An 18,122-nucleotide genomic window follows, 5' to 3' on the forward strand; every position below is an offset into this window, starting at 1 on the left:
AAGAAACCCGAGCGCGGGGCGGGCGCCCGTGCCAGCGGGGGGAGGGGTGCCAGGCCGGCAGCTGCCAGCGCAGATGGCGCCCATGTGCTGCGGGCGGGGGGGGAGGGCGGCGGCGCTTCCCGCCACGGGGGCGGGGAGGGGAGGGAGGGACTCTAGGCGGGGCTCCGCCCTGACCACGCCCCCAACCCCCTCACTGGGGGATTCTGGGCGGGGCTCCACCCGACCACGCCCCCAGCCCCTCACTGGTGGATTCTAGGCGGGGGCTCCACCCTGACCCACGCCCCCAGCCCCTCACTGGGGATTCTAGGCGGGGCTCCACCCTGACCACGCCCCCCAGCCCCTCTCTGGGGGATTCTAGGCGGGGGCTCCCACCCTGACCACGCCCCCCAGTCCCTCACTGGGGATTCTAGGGGGGCTCCACCCTGACCCACGCCCCCCAGCCCCTCTCTGGGGGATTCTAGGCGGGGCTCCACCCTGACCACGCCCCCCAGCTCCTCACCGGGGGTTTCTGGGCGGGGCTCCACCCTGACCACGCCCCCAGCCCCTCTCTGGGGGATTCTGGGCGGGGCTCCCCCTGACCACGCCCCCCACCCCACTGGTCCAGCCTCCCATCCGTAGGGGCAGGGGGTCGTAGAGGCACCGATGGCGTCGCCCGTGTCCCGGTGAGAGCCAGGGTTGACCCCGGTCCCTACGGAGACTGAAACTCCACCCCCCCCCAAATCAATGAACAAAGTCCCGCCTGCCCCGCTGGCCCAGGGCAGAGACGGCGGGGTCCTGGAGGTCAGGGCCAGCCTGGGCTACAGTGCGAACCTGACTCAAACCCCCAGGCCCACTGTGACCCCCAGTGGGTGACCCAGGCCCTGGGGGTGACGCCGCCCGCTGTGCAGCGCCCCGGGAACCCGGCAGCCTCTCTGGTCGCTACCCCTGGCACCGCGCATGCTCCGCGCGGCCCCCACACCTGTCCCGCGGGGCAGCTCGGGACATCGCCCCCCCCCCCCCCGCGCCGGAAGTCGCCGTGGGTGGGACCGGGATGATGGACAGGGCCTTGTGTGGGTCCGGAAATCAGGACCAGATGGAGCGGGGAGAGCGGGTTTTCCCGGGCGAGCGCCTTCCACCCTGCGGTCCGGGGCAGCCCCGTGTAGCCCAGGCTAGCCTGGCTGGTGCCGCGCGGCAGCCCAGGATGCTCCTCACGCCCCGCCTCGGCCCAGCCTCTGGAACTCACGGCCATCCCCCTGCCTCAGCCCCGCACAGGGCCTGGGGTGGGAACCGGCCAGGGCGCTGGGCGCTGCGCGCTTCTGGAACCTTCCACCCGGGGTCCCACTTCCGGCGGGACAGGCCGAGCATGGAAGGCTCTAGAGCCACCGCTCCCCCCCCCCCCCGTCACCCCCCAGATCTTCCCACCGGACCGCCCCCCCCCCGGAAGTCTCTGAGCGAGTAGGTCCCGGCCCGCAGCCGGGATTCGAACCCAGACACAGACTCCCAGGGACTTCCCGGAAGCGCCTCACGCCCCGGGGCCTGGTTTCCGGGTGGGAAGGAAGCGTCCAGGAGGAAGTTTGGGGTTGGGGGTCAGCAGTGGGGGTGCGGAGGCGGGGGTGGGGCCTCGGAGTCGTGAGTGACACCCCGGCCTGCGCCAGGGCCCGCCCCCGCCCCCCTCCGCCCGCCCCGCCCCCTTCCTCCCCAGCCCCCGCCCCTTCCTCCCCAGCCCCGCCCCTCCCCAGCCCCGCCCCCTGCACACACACACACACACACACACACACACACCGTGAATGGCCCCTTGTTCCCGGCCACGCCCTCCCCGGGTCACTCGGGGACAGGCCCCCGGCCGCGGACGGCCTTAAAGGGCCAGCGGGAAGGTGGAGGGGGGAGGCGGGCTGGGGGGGGGGGACACGGCGGGGGGTGGGCGGGCGGACGCCGCTGCTCCGGCCTCACGTCCCGGCCTCAGTTTCCCGAAGGACTGGACGGGCGCAGAGCGGGGGCCGGAGGCCGCCGACTGTGGGGGGCCGCGGCGGCTGAGCGCCTGCTTGCAGTGCGCGGCCCCGGGGGTCAAGGCGCCCGCTGTGCAGCCCGGTGCGCGCGCGGGGCTCGGGGCTCGGTAACCGGGGATGGGCAGCGCCGGTCCGGGCACTGTCCGGGTGGTGGGTGGTTACAGGGGGTTCACGGGGGCCCGACGGGGAGGTAACGGGGCACCCGGCGTCCGCCCCCCCTCCCCCCTCCCCCCCTCCCGCCCTCCCCCCGCGGCGCAGACGCCCAGACCGGTCCCCGCCGGATGCCGCCCGCCCGCCCCTTATGTAACCGGGTTATGCAAGGACAGCGGCCCCCGTTACATAAGGCGGCGCCGGGGGCGGGGGCTGAAAGGGGCCGCGTCCGCCCGTCCGCTCGTGCGTCCCCGCGCCGCCCCCGGCCCCCGGCCTCAGTTTCCCCCGCTGCAGGCCGGGCCCTGCCTGGGAAGCACCTACGGGTGCCGGGCCCTGTCAGTCCATGCGGGGGGGCGGGGTTAGCTGCGCACCGGACGCCAGTTCAAGTCCCGCCAGGGGCCGGATGCGGGACAGCCGGGGCCCGGGGGCCCGGGGGCGACCTCTGACCCCTCGCCACCCTCACCCCGTGGCAGCCGCACTCACCGCGCGCCTGCTGTATACCCAGGGCACGGGGGGCCTGTGGATGGAGCAGAGGGGGGGGGTGGGGGGGCTCCAGGGGGGGGGGCACCGAGGGTGGGGGGGAGGAGCCCCGGTGCTCGCCAGCGCCCTCTACGGCCCGCTGCGGAGGGTGACTGGGTTGGGACTCTGTGCCTGGCCTCAGTTTCCCCATCTGTGCATTAGGAGAGTGTGTGCGCGTTACAGGGTCAGAATGCAGTCGGTGCCAAACTGGGTGCTCACCGGACACCAGGGGGGGAGGGATTCGAAACTCGAACCCAGGCCGCGTCCAGCGCGGCGCCGGCCTGGGGACCAGGAAGGTGCGGCGCATGGCGCCTGTGCCAACCGCGTCACAGCGTCGTCTGGGCGGCTGTGACAGCCGGGGGAAAACTGAGGCCTAGGCAGACCAGACAGGGCCTGGGCAGAGGAGGCCCCAAATTCCGGGGGTGGACCCCGCCGTGGCCACACCGCAGACCTGCGCCCGAATGTGCGGACCCAGGACGCGCAGTCCCCACACTCTGTGCATCTGCACTGCCATGGGATGAAGCGCTGCCCCCCCACTCCCCCCAAAGAACCCCACACGTCAGTCAGGGGCTGGGGGCGTGGCCAGGGCGCAGCCCCCGCCTCCCATTGAAGGGCTGGGGGCGTGGCCAGAATGTAGTCCCGCCTCCCGATGAGGGGACTGGGGGGCGTGGCCAGGGTGCAACCCCGCCTCCCAGGGAGGGGGCTGGGGGCGTGGTCAGGATAAAGCCCCCGCCCAGAATCCCCGGTGAGGGGCTGGGGGCGTGGTCAGGGTGGAGCCCCGCCCAGAATCCCCGGTGAGGGGCTGGGGGGCGTGTCTTAGCGAGCTCCCAGCCGTCCATCCAGCCCCCAGGTGCTCTAACCTCTCAGGCTGGCACTGGGAGGGCCAGGGTGGGGCGGGGCTTGTCAGTCCCCGCCCCCCTTCCCTCCTGTCACTCCAGCCCGGTTGCCCAGGGCTCCCCCATCCTGCAGTGCCCACCCCACACGGCGCTGCCGTCGCCCCGCTGCGCTCCCCGCGGAGCAGCGTCTGGCGCGGGAGGGCGGGACACGCGTGCGCGGGAAGCGGCGACCCAGACGGGAGGGCGCCCTGAGTGTCCCCGGTTCAGAGACGCAGGCCTGGCCTGGGGCCGCACCGCGCAGGGCCCCGCGCCTCCGGTCCAGGCCGCCGACATGGGACCCCCGGCGTCCCCAGCGGAGGCCCCGGCCCGTGCAGCCAGATGGGTTCCTGGGCCTCCCGGGAGGGCGGCGGGGAGCCCGGGACCCCCGGCGAGTGCACACGCGCGGTTATTTTCGGCTCCTCCCCCGGTGACATCTGACCCGGTCGTCTGGTGTGTTAACCCCAGCCCGGGAGCCGCCCGCTGGCAGCGCCGCCGTGTGGGCACTGCCGGGCGGGGTGCGGTCGGCCACGGCCACCCGGCCCCGCCCACATGGCCCCGCCCACATAGCCCTGGCCCGGCCCCCGCCCCCCATGGCCCCTCTCTACCTAGCCCTGACCACGCCTCCACCTAGTCCCGCTCTACCTGACCCCTGGCCCCCGCCCACATAGCCCCCGCCCCCGTCCCCCCATGGCCTCCGCTCTACCTAGCCCTGACCACGCCCCCACCCGGTCCCGCTCTACCTGACCGTGGCCCCGCCCACATAGCTCTGGCCCCGCCCCACCCGGCCCCGCTCTACCTGACCCTGGCCCCGCCCTACCATGGTTCCGCTCTACCTGCCCCTGACCATGCCCCCACCCGGCCCCGCCCCCAAACAGCCCCGGCCCCGCCCCCGCCCGGCCCCCACATGGCCCCGCCCACGTCCCGGCCCCGCCCCCGCCCGGCGCCTACCGCTCAGCCCGGAGGCTGCCCAGGCCACCGCCGCCCCGTTCCCCCTCCCCCCTCCTCCCGTGGGGAAGACCGGCTCGGACCGGCCTCCGCCAGATGCCCTCCTGCCACAAAATGGCCGCCCCGGCCACAGGAGCATCTGGAAGCGGAGGAAATGGCCGCCCGGCAGGTGATGTCACCACCACGTGCCTCGGCCCACGCAGGGTCCCGGGCGCTGCCACCGGCCAGGGCGGGAGCGCGGCGGGAGCGCGGCGGGAGCGCGGCGGGCGCGGGCCCAGGCCGGCTGCAGGGGAGGGCCGGGCGGGGGCGGGGCCGGCTGCAGGGGAGGGCCGGGCGGGGGCGGGGCCGGCTGCAGGGGAGGGCCGGGCGGGGGCGGGGCCGGCTGCAGGGGAGGGCCGGGCGGGGGCGGGGCCGGCTGCAGGGGAGGGCCGGGCGGGGGCGGGGCGGCTCCGTCCCCGGGACCCCGGCGGGAGGTTTGCAGGTTCGCGTCCCCGGGGCCCTGGGCGGAGGTTCGCAGGTTCGCGTCCCCGGTGTCCCCGGCCCAGGCCCCCCAGGCCGGACCGCAGGGCCTGCGCGTATACAGCAGGCGTCAGATGTGTGCAGAACGAGGCTCGCAGCCAGAGCAAGTTAGAACGGACCCGGATGTGGGCGAGCCGGGGTCTCCGGGCTCCGCAGGCGGCCCATGGCGAGCTGGGAAAGGGCGGACGGGAGCGGACCCGGTGCAAAGGCCCGGGCGGACGGGGTGGGACGCGGCTGCGCGCACGGCCCGGGCCTGCACCGCCTGCACCGGGCACAGCAGCTCCTGACCCGCAGACCTCGCGCAGGGACGAACGCGTCCGTCCCCGATGCGCCGCTCTGAGTCTCACGGCCAGGCCGAGCAGGGCCGCCCCTCACTCCTGTTCGCGGCTGCATTGTACTCCCCGTGAGTGCGGGTCCGAGTCCCGGGATCCGTGCAGGAGAGAGGGGCGCGGTCACGTCACCGCCCCAGAGACCGTCAGAAGGGACAGTTGAGTCACAGCTGTGCATCCCGAGGGCCTCCCTGCCGGCCACGCCCCCGCTCCATCCCCCGGACCACAGGGAAACCAGGCCAGGTCTCCTGTGTCCTCCCGTCCTGCCTCAGCGGTGAAGGCCGTCACCCTGCAGGGGGACAAGACTGCAAGGGCGCCCTCGCTCTGCACACTGGGGGCTGGGGGATGACGTCAGCGCACAGGGAAGGGGATGGGGGCGTGGTCAGGATGGAGCCCCGCCTTCCACCGAGGGCCAGGGGCGTGGTCAGGACAGCCCCGCCTCCCACTGGGGGCTGGGCGTGGTCAGGAGGAGCCCCGCCTCCCACAGAGGGCCGGGGCGTGGTCAGGAGCCCTTCCCCAGCGTGCACCCCTGTAGCTCTCTCTGAAACTATAAAAGGGGATTTGCAGGTGGAGGCGCCGTCACAGGGATGACCCCTGACCTCTGCCCCCCACAGCGATGACCCTGGGACTCGGGGTCAGCGTCCTCGGAGCAGTGCCCATGCGCCAGAGGCCATCAGCCGGCGTCCACGGGAAACTGAGGCTCACCTCAGCGACGTGGAGCCCTCCGTGCCCCGCCCCCACCTCCGCTGTCCGCTGACCTCAGCACTGGCGCCGCCCTGTCTGCAGGGAGGGAGCAGCGGGGGCCAGGGTGACTCTGGCGGCCCCACACCGCCCGTCCTCAGTTTCCCCACCGGCCCACGGCAGGCAGCGACACCCAGAGGCCACGCAGCGGGGGTGGCAGCGCCGGGATCTGAGCCCCCACCTCCCTCTTGTCTTGGCAGACGCGGAGCAGAGCAGCAGCCCCAGGACAGGCGTGGGCTCCGACCAGGAGGACAGCAAGCCCATCACGCTGGGTGAGTCCGTGGGCAGCTGAGGCAGGAGGATTACGGCTTCCAGGGCAGCCCGACCTAAGTAATGAGTAACTCAGAGCAGTCTGCAGAGCTACACACCCCTGGGAGGGCTGGGGGCGTGGTCAGGGCGGAGCCCCGCCCAGAATCCCCAGTGAGGGGCTGGGGGCGTGGTCAGGGTGGAGCCCCGCCTAGAATCCCCAGTGAGGGGCTGGGGGCGTGGTCAGGGTGGAGCCCCGCCTAGAATCCCCAGTGAGGGGCTGGGGGCGTGGCCAGGGTGGAGCCCCGCCCAGAATCCCCAGTGAGGGGCTGGGGGCGTGGTCAGGGTGGAGCCCCGCCCAGAATCCCCAGTGAGGGGCTGGGGGCGTGGTCAGGGTGGAGCCCCGCCCAGAATCCCCCAGTGAGGGGCGGGGGGCGTGGTCAGGGTGCAGCCCCGCCTAGAATTCCCAGTGAGGGGCGGGGGGCGTGGTCAGGGTGCAGCCCCGCCCAGAATCCCCAGTGAGGGGCGGGGGGCGTGGTCAGGGTGCAGCCCCGCCCAGAATCCCCCAGTGAGGGGCTGGGGGCGTGGTCAGGGTGGAGCCCCGCCCAGAATCCCCGTGAGTTGGCTGGGGGCGTGGTCAGGGTGGAGCCCCGCCCAGAATCCCCCCAGTTAGGGCTGGGGGCGTGGTCAGGTGGAGCCCCGTCCAGAATCCCCAGAGAGAGGCTGGGGGCGTGGTTGGGGTGGAGCCCCGCCTTGGGGGCGGGCACAGTGCTGTGTCCCCGCCCCTCACTGGGCAGCACTGGGGTGTCGGGCAGACAAGCGTCTGTAGTGGCCGTTTCCGGTGCCGCAGGGGCCTGAGCCAGCAGCCTCACTGTGCCAGGAGGGTTGTGACCCTGGCCGTGACCTCGGGTCCCCCGGGGAGGATCCCAGTCCTCGGGGGTCCGCGCCGCGCAGTGCGCAGCCCAGGCTGGTGTGGACCCGGCCGGGCGGGCAGAGCGCCTGCCCCAGCCGTGGGGTCAGCGTTCGGGCCCCGGACACCCACGAGGCAGGGCCGCGGGTGGAGGAAGGCGGCCGCTGACCCCTGACCCCTGACCCCCGCCCCCGCCCCGCAGACACCGCGGACTTCCAGGAGAGCTTCGTCACGTCGGGCGTGTTCAGCGTCACGGAGCTGATCCAGGTGTCCCGGAGTGAGTGTCCGGGCCGCCCTGGGGGGCGGGGGGCTGGGGTTTCGGGGGGGGGGCTCGGGGCTCTGGGGGGGCCTGGGGGGCCCGGGGCTCCCCCCTGACCTGTGCCCGCCCGCCCCAGCCCCCGTGGTGACCGGAGCCGGACCCAACTTCTCCCTGGGCGAGCTGCAGGGCCACCTGGCCTACGACCTGAACCCCGCGGGCGCCGGCATGCGGAGGACTCTGCCCAGCACCTCCTCCAGCGGGTAGGCGCCAGGGAACTCACCCTAGGCCCAGGACCCTCCCCCTGCCCTGGTGGCCGCTGAGCTGACCCCGTGGCGTGCGTGCCTCAGTTTCCCCTTCTGTAAAGTGAGCCTTAGCCCCGGGGTTCGGACGCTGCGTCCGCCTCGGGCGTCCCAGGCGCCGGCAGCCGAGTGCCGTCTGGTGACACCCGGTAACCGGCTTCCCCCCGCCCCCAGGAGCAAGCGGCACAAGTCGGGCTCCCTGGAGGAGGACGTGGACACGAGCCCCGGCGGCGACTACTACACCTCGCCCAGCTCGCCCACCAGCAGCAGCCGCAACTGGACGGAGGACATGGAAGGAGGTGGGGCCGACGGGGCCGACGCGGCTCGGACTACAAGTCCCGGCGGGCCTTGCGCGCCCACGGGCGGAGCGCGGCGGGGGCCGCAGGTCCTCGGGAGTTGTAGTCCGGCCGTGTGTTCGCGTCCGCAAGCCTAGCGTTCCCAGCGGGGGCGGGGCGGGGACGAAGAGGCCGCCCGGCCGGATGTCGCCGAGCCGAACCGTCCCTGTGGGAACGGTGCCGGGCCCGGTGTAAGACCCACTCCGAGTCGCAGGGCCTCCTGGGAGTTGTATGCCAACGTCCCGCGGTCAGGTCCGGAGAGAACACGTTCCCGCCGCGCCTCGGTTCCGGGCGCAGGATTCTCTGTGCCCCCTTTGAGCGCTCAGGAAGCGGTGCGCGTGCGCCCGGGTGCCAGCCCCGCCCCCGCCCGGAGGGGAGGGGTCGATTCTGCCCTTGGCGCGACCCCGGTCTGCGCTGTGGGACCCCAGCGAGCGACGCCAATCTCTGGTCCCCGCTAGTGTCAGGGGTGGGGGCGGCGGCTCCTTAGACTACCCAGGCCAGGGTGCATCTCGGGGAAACTGAGGCCTGGCGGGCGGGGCCCCGCGGGCGCCTGGGAGCCTGGCCTGGCCGGCCGTGGCTGCGGACGGGGAGCCTCGCTGATCAGCTTAGCGGCCTCGCTGAGCCGGTGACTGCGCACAGTCCAGACCGGAAGCGGGTGAGCGCCCCTCCTGCGGGAAAGGCTGCAGGGCGCGGGCCTGTGTCTGTGGCCAGCAGGGTGGTGACAGCAGGCGCAGGCAGTAGCTGGGACCCCAGCACTTGGGCGGCTGAGGCAGGAGGATTGCCGTGAGCTGGAGACTAGTCTGAGTCAGCGGGGCAGGGTACAAGCACCTGACCCCTGTAGTCAGGTCCAGGATCCCCAGGGGACGAGAAAAGCCTCCCCTGAGGATGCCCGTCAGGGCCTCACTCCTCTTCGTGGCTGTGTACTATTCCCTGTGCTCTCTCCAGAACCCCTCAGCGTCTTCTGGATGCCGCTCCCTGCCCCCCCAGCCCCGCCTGCCCCATTCCCATTTAGACCTTGGGCTTTGGGGGGGGTGTGACATCATTCTCTGCGCCCCAGAGATGGAGACTCGTCCCCTCCCTCTCAGGAATCTCGTCCCCGGTGAAGAAGACGGAGATGGACAAGTCTCCCTTCAACAGCCCGTCCCCCCAGGACTCCCCCCGGCTCTCCAGCTTCACGCAGCACCACAGGCCCGTCATCGCCGTGCACAGCGGTGAGTGTGGCCGGCGCAGGGCGGCCAGGATCCCAGCCACCCGTCCTGTGCTCCAGCCTTCCGGCCAGGGGACTGTGGCGTCCTGGAGATGGCCTGTCCTGGGGGAGGCAGACTGTAGGGGGCATCATCCGCTGTGACCCCAGCGACCCGGCTAGGTCAGGTCCGCTGGCTGTGGCCCTGTGCTCGGTCACACGTATAAAGTTTTATTGGCACCCGGCCCCAAGCACACCGTGTTGGCCGTGGTGGGTAATCCCGATAAAGCCGTGCGTCGGAAGCCATGTGACATCGGCCTGGGGCCTGGGAGGGGATGGGTGACCCCAGAGACTTAGCCACGGCACACACAGCCCTGGCTGCAAGCAGGAAGGGGGCTCTGGCACCTCTCCGTGAGACCCAGACACACGGTGTGCGCTCTGTGACAGGAGTGTCCAGAACTGGGGACTCCGGAGACAGGAAGGAGCATCCTGGGGTGCAGAGGGGGCGGGGCAGTGGTCAGGACGTAAAGTCGTGGAGACAGTTGAGCCGCCCTGCCCAGCCCCCGCGGCTCCGCTGCTGGCCAGCGCCGTCCGCTGCACCGGGGCCTGGGTTTTGCCCTTTTTGGTTTTTTTACATTTTGCTGCCCGGTGCTTTGTGGAAAAGCTCTCGGGGCACAGGGAGCTGAGGCAGGAGGATTGCCTGAAGTTCGACTTGGTCTGGGCACCCAAGGGTTGGGGTGTCAGCCGCACCCCACGGTTGACCCCGTGACGACCCCGACACCTCTGTCCACAGGGATCGCACGGAGTCCCCACCCGTCCTCGGCCCTGCACTTCCCGGCGACCTCCATCCTGCCGCAGACCGCCTCCACCTACTTCCCGCACACGGCCATCCGGTACCCGCCACATCTCAACCCCCAGGACCCGCTCAAGGATCTGGTGTCCCTGGCTTGTGACCCGGCCACCCAGCAGCCTGGACCGGTGAGTGGCTGGCGCGGCCTGAGCTCACGCGTACTGGGGTTGGCACAGACCGGCTCTGCCGTGGTCGGGGTGAAGAGGGCACAGGGGGCGAGCAGCAGCTGCAGCCTCGGGCGGCCTGGTGGCTCCCGGGGATCTGCGTACCGGACCCCAAGCCCAAAACACTAGACACGTCAGAGATTCAGAGCGTTTGGGAGGCCGAGGCAGGAGGATTGCCACAAGGCTGAGGTACCCTGCGGGTGCGGTCACAGAAAAAGTGCATGGGACGCGGGGCTCGGGGTCCGGCTCTTCGGGACAGTGGGGGGGGGGGGGGACTGGTGTGAGGCGTCGCCGTCTGGAAGAAACTCTGGGTGCTCTGGTTGCGGGAGGCAAGACTCCAGCGTGGCCCAGGGCGTGGTGTCTGTCCCCATGTGTCCCTCCCCGGAGCCAGCACCCCCCCAGCATGTCCCAAACCCCAACTGACCTCGGGACCTGTAGCCCCCCAGACCTGACATTCCCAGAACCCACAAGTCATCAGTCCCCACACCGGCTGTAGTGCAAATGCGCCTTTACACACAGCGCATATCCTGTGTGACCTCGGACAAACGCCTCTCCCTCTCTGTGCCTCAGTTTACATACCTGTAACATAAGTCAGTCTCTAGAACCCCCAGTGAGGGCTGGGGGCGTGGTCGGGGTGGAGCCCCGCCCAGAATCCCCAGTGAGGGCTGGGGGCGTGGTCAGGGTGGAGCCCCGCCTAGAATCCCCAGTGAGGGGCTGGGGGCGTGGTCAGGGTGGAGCCCCGCCCAGAATCCCCAGTGAGGGGCTGGGGGCGTGGTCGGGGTGGAGCCCCGCCCAGAATCCCCAGTGAGGGCTGGGGGCGTGGTCAGGGTGGAGCCCCGCCCAGAATCCCCAGTGAGGGGCTGGGGCGTGGTCAGGGTGGAGCCCCGCCCAGAATCCCCCAGTGAGGAGCTGGGGGCGTGGTCAGGGTGGAGCCCCGCCCAGAATCCCCAGTGAGGGCTGGGGGTGTGGTCAGGGTGGAGCCCCGCCCAGAATCCCTTGAGGGGCGTGGTCAGAGGCGGGACCGCTGCTTGGTTTACAACAGGAACTTCAGGGATGCAAAGCCTCCTCCTCCCCTGGGCTCCATTGCCATCCGCTCTGCCCTTCCTGCCCCCCATTCCAAGCTGTTACCCTCTTGTGCCCTGGCGGGGCATGATTGGTACGAGTTGTTCTTTTGTCCCTGAGTGCTGAGGGTTTTGCCGCAGACAGGATGTGGTGGCCATGACAGATATGAGAAGCAGGGCAGGATTTTCATCCCAACACTCAGAGGGCTGAGGCAGGAGCATGGCTGCAGGTTCAAGTCTAGCCTGGGCTGCAGAGAGACTCTCCCTCGGAAAGGACACCACAGCTGCTTAGATGATGAATAGACTGGTGCAGACACCTGCCCACCCCACACTGCACGAGGGGATCAATAAATAAAACGTCCTTAATAATTGATGCCGCCCGCCCGGCCGCGGCTGGCCCTGAATAATTCACAGCCGGCCTTCGATCATTAATAATTTATCCATTGCCTCAGCCCGAGGCTGATGCCCCACCAGCCGGGATCCCCGGGACCCCAGGCTTCTCGGGGTGCCCAGTTCCAGGAGACCCCTGAGGGCTGAGCTGGGTGCGAGGGGAAGGCTGTGTGACCCCGGGCAGCAGACACCCTTTCCGGTCCGGTGCCCCGGTGCTAACGGGCTCTGGTCTCTCTCCCCGACAGCCTGCGCTCCGCCCGGCACGTCCCCTGCAAACCGTCCCCCTGTGGGATTAGGACGGAGGGATCCTCTTGCGGGACAGGTAGGGGCCGAGAGGCCGGCTGGGGGGTGGGGGGAGCGGCAGAGGGGCCGGCCGGGGGGTCAGGGACAGCAGGGCCTCCTGACCCGGGCCTCGAGCCCGCCCCGGGGTGCGCGGTCCCCTCCGCCCAGCCCCGGGTGCTTTTGTCTGGTGGGGACCTGAGGCTCAGAGAGGAGAGACAGCACCCGGGGTCACACAGCCGCCCGCCCAGTGCTCGCGAGGACAGGCAGAGAGGGCAGGCAGGTTGTCCGTGGTTGCACAGCGATGTGGCGCCCCCTCCGCCCGTCCGCGGTACCCACCCTCCCGTCTCACCCCTCCCGAGCCCGCCCTCCTCGGCCTCCGTCCCCCCCCCCCCCGCCCTGCCGCCCTGTCTCAGCCGGTCCACACCCCCCCATCACGCAGGCCATGGCTTCTGCCTCTCTTCCCTCCACGGGCCCAGAATGCACGGGGGGGGAGGGGGGGGCTCCTCTGGGTCAGGGCGGCGGGGCCGGGGCCACTGACGACGGCGGAGCGCGCGTGGTGACCCCGAGCCGGGCCGCAGAGGACGGGGACACAGGGGGTGCACTGGGGAACGCGGAGGCTCCGGGGAGGAGAGGACAGGGCCGGGGTGGGGAGCGAGTTCGGGGATCTGCACCCCCCCCCCCGGGAATCAGGGGCTCCACCCCGGGAATCAGGGGCTCCCCCCCCCGGGAATCAGGCTGCGCCCCCCCCCCCAGCCCCGCTCGCTCGTTCCGCGCACTCAGCACTTCCTGGCCGCTCCATTGTTATTCCTGGCGCGGCCTCGGCCCGGCAGCCGCCCCCGCCCCGTCCGCCCCTGCGCACTGTGTCCCCCCCCCTTCCCATCCGACCGAGCGCACAGAGGCCCGGGCCGAGGCTCGGCAGACTCGGGGTCCCCGGGGAGGTGGAGGCGGAGGCCGCGGCCCAGCGCCAGGCCAGGGTCACACCCCGGCCTGTCTGGTTGCCAAGGAAACCAGACGTGAGGTAAGGGACACAGGAGCCTGAGCTTGGTTAGGGAGGGGCCGAGAGAGGCGCTGCCCCCTCGGCCACCCCGCCCCTCCCTCGCAGGCGGCCCCTGCCCGAGTCCTCAGGCCCCAGGCTGGAACCCCAGGCTGGAGCCCCTCGCTCTGGGGTGGATTTTTTATTTATTTTATTTTATTTTTGGTTTGGTTTGGTTTTTCAAGACGCCTTGCTGTGGTTTGGAGGAGACTTAGCCGCAGGCCGGCCTGGACTCCCAGGACAGTGCTCACTGATACCAGGGGCCTTGGAGGGGCAGAAGGGGAATCTGAAGCCAGACTAGTCCGAGCTGGTTCTCGTCCGCCCTCTTGAGCCCAGCCGCAGCTTCCTGGCTGCTGGGGCAGGGGCATGACTGTTAAAGACAAATAAGCCCAGTGTGGGGGCACGGGCCGTCATGCTGATACTGGGGAAACTGAGGCAGGGGGACCGTTAAGTTCAGGCTCTCCCGGTACGCCGAGTTTTAGGCTAGCCTGGTCTAATACTGAGCCACAGTTGGGGCCTCCCACACATGCGCTTTCACAGGCTCCACAGGAGGCCAGGGCCCGGGTCAGCAAGATAAACAACTCTGGGTACCCACGTGCTTGATATGGTCACGGCTCTGACGTCACACGGGGCGGACTGACCCCAGTCGTGACGTCACACGGGGCAGACTGACCCCGGGTCGTGACGCCACACGGGGCGGACGTGCTTACGTCCCTGACGTTGCACCAGACTTGGAGTCTCTGGGAGGGGCGGGCCTGGCATCATGGTCTGGGGCCGGGATGGGCGGGGCGGGGCGGGGCGGGGCCGGGATCTGCGGGGCGGGGCGGGGCCGGGATCCGCGGGGCGGGGCCGGGATGGGCGGGGCGGGGCCGGGATCTGCGGGGCGGGGCCGGGATCCGCGGGGCGGGGCCGGGATCCGCGGGGCGGGGCGGGGCCGGGATCTGCGGGGCGGGGCCGGGATGGGCGGGGCGGGGCCGGGATGGGCGGGGCGGGGCCGGGATCTGCGGGGCGGGGCCGGGATCCGCGGGGCGGGGCCGGAATCCGCGGGGCGGGGCGGGGCCGGGATCCGCGGGGCGGGGCGGGGCCGGGCGGGGCCGGGATGGGCGGCCCGCCCGCCTCTGACACCCCTGTCTCTCCCCCCCGGCCGCAGTCCTGGTACCTGGGATAGCCGAGGCCGCCGTCCCACGCCCCCGCGGCCGGGGAGTCCCGAGGTGATGGCCCCAGCCTGCATTTTCAGTGGGAACTGAACGAGCGAGACGCTCCCTGCCGACTCCCAGCGCGACGGAAAAGACGCAGGAGGAGAAGGGACAAACGACAAACAGGAAAAAGAACGGAAAATCCTTCCCAACCGAGGCGACAGAAGGTGGAGCTGCGGGTCTGTGGCACCTGCTGCTGATGGACGGCTGCTTGCAGCCCTTCTGCGCCCCGAGGACCCTGCCATCGCCCCAGACCAGGCGAGCCCGGCCTGGCACCCACGCCCATCGCCAACAGATGGACGGAGAGGACGGGGTGGGCCACCGCCGGGCCACTCTCCCCAGACCCCTGCCGCCAGCGCCAGCCTCGGGACCTCCGCCGACCGTCCTGACGGTGTTTGCCAAAGACAGGAGACCGGAGGCGGTGCTGGCCGAGGAGGTGGAAGGACCCGCGCGGGCAGCGGAGGCCTGGAGAGGGCGCGGGGCTGCCCGGCGCTGGCCCCGCTGGGGACAGGCGGCCACAGGTACTTGGGGACCCCCGGGAGGGTCCCGCGTCGGCTCCGCCTGGGCTCGGCCCCCTCTGGACCTCCGCGGAAGGACATCATCTCTCTATGCAATTGGTCCCCAGCCCCACCCCGGCACGCGAGGCCAGGCAGCCCCGGCCTCCCCCTCCGCACATGGAAGTATCAGCACTTTGAGAGCAGAGGCGGGGAGCTGGGGCCCCGCGCCGAGGCCCCCGGAGGCGGGAGGTGCCGGATCTAAGTGCCTAACCCTCCGCCCCCCTGCCGACCCCTCGTCCATCAGGGACGCAGCGGCCGGGGCCCCCACCCTCGCCCTGCGCACCCCAGCTCCTCATCGCCGCGCGCCCTCCACGCTAGAGAGATGGGACCCCAGGGGTGGAGCTGGGTGTCCCCAAGCCCAGGCCGGGGCCATGCGCTGTCCCCTACACTTCTGCCAGTGCCTTACTTCCTGGAGACCCACCCTGGGGTGCCCCACTGCAGGGGGATGCCCCCTTTGCACTTTGACCCCCTGGCGTCGTGGGGCCCGGCACAGGGACCAAGAAGGCTGGTGGAAGTGCACTCGGCCCCCAGGTGGGAAGGCTCTGCGGGAGGCGGGGTGGCGGGGTCCCCATCGGCTTCGCGGGCTTCACTAACCTGAGAACACTAAGATGGGGTGTGAGGTCCGTGCCCACCCCAGCTCTGCACCCCATCCACACCGCCCGGGTCCCCATCCCGGGTGGGCTGCCCTGCGAGGGGACGCTGAGGATTTCAGGGTCCCCCCTCCCCAACCGCCCATCTTGGCCCCTTCATGCCTGTGTCCCTGCCCACGGAGGCCGCAAGCCATCATCCCAGCAGAGCCCCCAGGGCCAGGCCCACCCGCCCGCCGTCCTCCCAGGGAGGGGGCCAGGCCACTTGAACGTACCGAGCCCCCCAAGACGCTTCCCCAGCCTTGGAGGCCTCGAACCCCCACCCACCTGTCCGTCCGTCCGTCCTCAGGGACCCTCCAGCAGGGGGGACCATTGGGGACATCGTGGAGGTCACTGTCCAGGTGTGGGGCTCAGGCCAGTGGGTATGGGACGGGCTGTCCCCAGGGTGGACCTGGCTGGTCCCCTCTGACGCCCCCCAAGCCAGCCAGCCGGGTCCCCCAGGGGTCAGGACAGAACCAACTATTTACCTAACTGCATGGTGCTTAAGGCCCCGCGACACCCGAGAGTCCCCGGGCTGCTGCGTGCATGACGACAGCTCCTCCCGGTCTGCCCCGCCCGCCCGCCCGCGCCCCTCACCGCCCTACTAAAAAAGGAAAAAAAGGATACACAAAAAAGTATATATCCTTACCAAAAAAATTCCATTTCCGAATTTGCACGAACTGTCTACCACAACATGTGCCTTGCTCTCCCGAGGACAAGTATTAACTTTTAAATAATACCCGCGCACACAGACGCATGCCCTGCACGCATAGTTACAAACAGACAAGCGATTACATGAAATAAAAAATAAAATCCAAAAGGGTGGTATTTCTATTTGTAAAAGAAAAATATCAAAAGAAGAAAGAATTTTTTTATATAAAAGAAAAAAAAAGGCTGGGCATAGTGGCACACGCCTGTGATCCCAGCCCTTGGGAAGCTGAGGCAGGAGGATTGCTGTGAGTCCCAGGTCCAGCCTGGGCTACAGAGTGAGACACTGCCTCAAGGGAAAATAAGAAAAGAAACCAAATAATACGAACAAGAAAACAACACTATTAAGGAAGTCACACTATCGGCCATGGCTTGTGACCCCGCCCCCCCCCCCCCCCCCGGCCTCGCCCCTCCCCTCGCCCGCGCGCGCATGGGGGACGGGACTCTCTGGTGCTCATCCCCACCGCCCGCCCTCCCCAGCCCTTCCTCCGTCTTCCAGCAGCCCACGAAGCTGAAAATATGCAATACGCGTCTGTCTGTGGGTCGAGCTCAGCTGTGGGGCGTCCAGCGGGGCGGCGGGGACGCGGTGGTCTCCGTCCCGTGCGGGGCGGCCTTGTCCTGTCCGTGCGTGGTCTCAGATTTTCTCCTTCCCTTTCCTTTCTGGTTTTGTCGTTTGTGGTTGCCTTTGAGTTGTGTTTCTGTCTTGTGTTAACTCTGCTCTTAAATTCACCAAAGCTAAGGCAGTAGCCAGGGGTAGCGGGCGGACAGGAGTCGCAGCTCTAAGCCATCCCCCTGCCTCTTCCAGCCCCCTGCCCGGCAGCTGGCCCTCCCACTCACCCCTCTGAGTGTTGGGCGCTATCAGGCTATCACAGGCTCACCCCAGGGTGCCAGCCTCAGCCTCGGGGGGGGGGGGACCCCAGCCCACCTCACCGCCCACCCTGGCCCGGCCAGGGTCCATCAGTTCTCCCCATGACTCTATCTCCAGCCTGTGTCCTCCACCCCACAGGATGGCGGTGGGGGGGGGAGATGGCCCCCACCCTGGGGGCCATCAGCACAAGTTAGACAGAATGTGTCTGGCGGCAGGTTGGGGGGGGGGGCCTCAGTCCCCCTCCCCGTATTTCTCAGAAAATCTCCAATCCCCACCCAGCTACCCGGGGACCCCGCACTGGCCCGGGCCCTCAGATGGCTGACTTTAGGGTTGGACAGGCAATTGGGAATTTTGGCTTCGTTTTTCTGGATATGAAACTAACATTTTCCAAGCCCATCCCCTCCTCAGGCCACCATCCTCTGCCCCCACAGTCTACCGCTTGGGGTCTAACCTGTGCCCCTGTTTCCTAGTTGGGAACCAGAAGACATCTGGGGTCCTGAGCTTGGTAATCAGGAATGCCCAGGGAGGCAGGCATGGCATCAGGAGGGTGTGTTTCCTCCCAGCTCCCCTCAAAGACAGGGCCAGGGCCGCCCGACTCCCTCCCTTTCTCCAGGGCCTTCTGTGTGTCCCCAGGCCACCAGCAAACGTCCCGGCCAGTGGGCAGGGGCTCAGGCCGCTCCCCACGGTACCTGGCCCAGGTCCGGCTGCTGCACATGTGCATACACACACACTCAGTTGAGAGTTCACCCCCCCCTCCCCAGTGCTGAGCACAGCAGCTTTGTCCCCGTGAGGATAGACGCTGAGTGAGTGCTCACTTCTGGGTGCTCGGTTCCAGGTCCAGCCACTTTTTCTCCTCCACTGGTTGTTTTGTTATCTTGAGACAGGAGGGTCTTGCTGGGCTGCCCAGGCACGGCAATCCTCCTGCCTCCGTTTCTCAGTTGCTCTGACGACAGGCGTGCGTGCGTGCATGCACCACCACTCCTGATTCGCTGCCCACCCCTTGCAAACTGCCCAGGCCTCAGTCCCACTTGTCAGTGGCTATCCTCCCTCCGTCCATCTCTCCGACGGGCACATGGCTGCGGACTGTCACCC

The 18,122-nt window shown here is 69.9% G+C and overlaps 1 protein-coding gene across 3 annotated transcripts in view; it reads left to right on the top strand.

Annotated features, from left to right (window-relative positions):
• Positions 1-16,274, top strand: part of Nfic (nuclear factor I C) — a 35,187-nt gene extending 18,913 nt beyond the window's left edge. For 2 of the 3 annotated variants that reach the window (XM_076559109.1, XM_006978124.4), the window contains exons 3-10: positions 6,264-6,335; positions 7,422-7,496; positions 7,615-7,738; positions 7,952-8,076; positions 9,198-9,323; positions 10,089-10,273; positions 12,006-12,082; positions 14,226-16,274. In XM_076559109.1, the coding sequence (XP_076415224.1) occupies positions 6,264-6,335; positions 7,422-7,496; positions 7,615-7,738; positions 7,952-8,076; positions 9,198-9,323; positions 10,089-10,273; positions 12,006-12,056 (758 nt within the window). In that variant the 3' untranslated portion in view covers positions 12,057-12,082; positions 14,226-16,274. The remainder of the gene's footprint in view (positions 1-6,263; positions 6,336-7,421; positions 7,497-7,614; positions 7,739-7,951; positions 8,077-9,197; positions 9,324-10,088; positions 10,274-12,005; positions 12,083-14,225) is intronic. The other variant, XM_006978125.4, reaches the window with a different exon arrangement.
• The last annotated feature ends 1,848 nt before the right edge of the window (positions 16,275-18,122 follow it).

This window comes from Peromyscus maniculatus, chromosome 22 (genome assembly GCF_049852395.1).
Source record: "Peromyscus maniculatus bairdii isolate BWxNUB_F1_BW_parent chromosome 22, HU_Pman_BW_mat_3.1, whole genome shotgun sequence".
Lineage (NCBI taxonomy): Eukaryota > Metazoa > Chordata > Mammalia > Rodentia > Cricetidae > Peromyscus > Peromyscus maniculatus.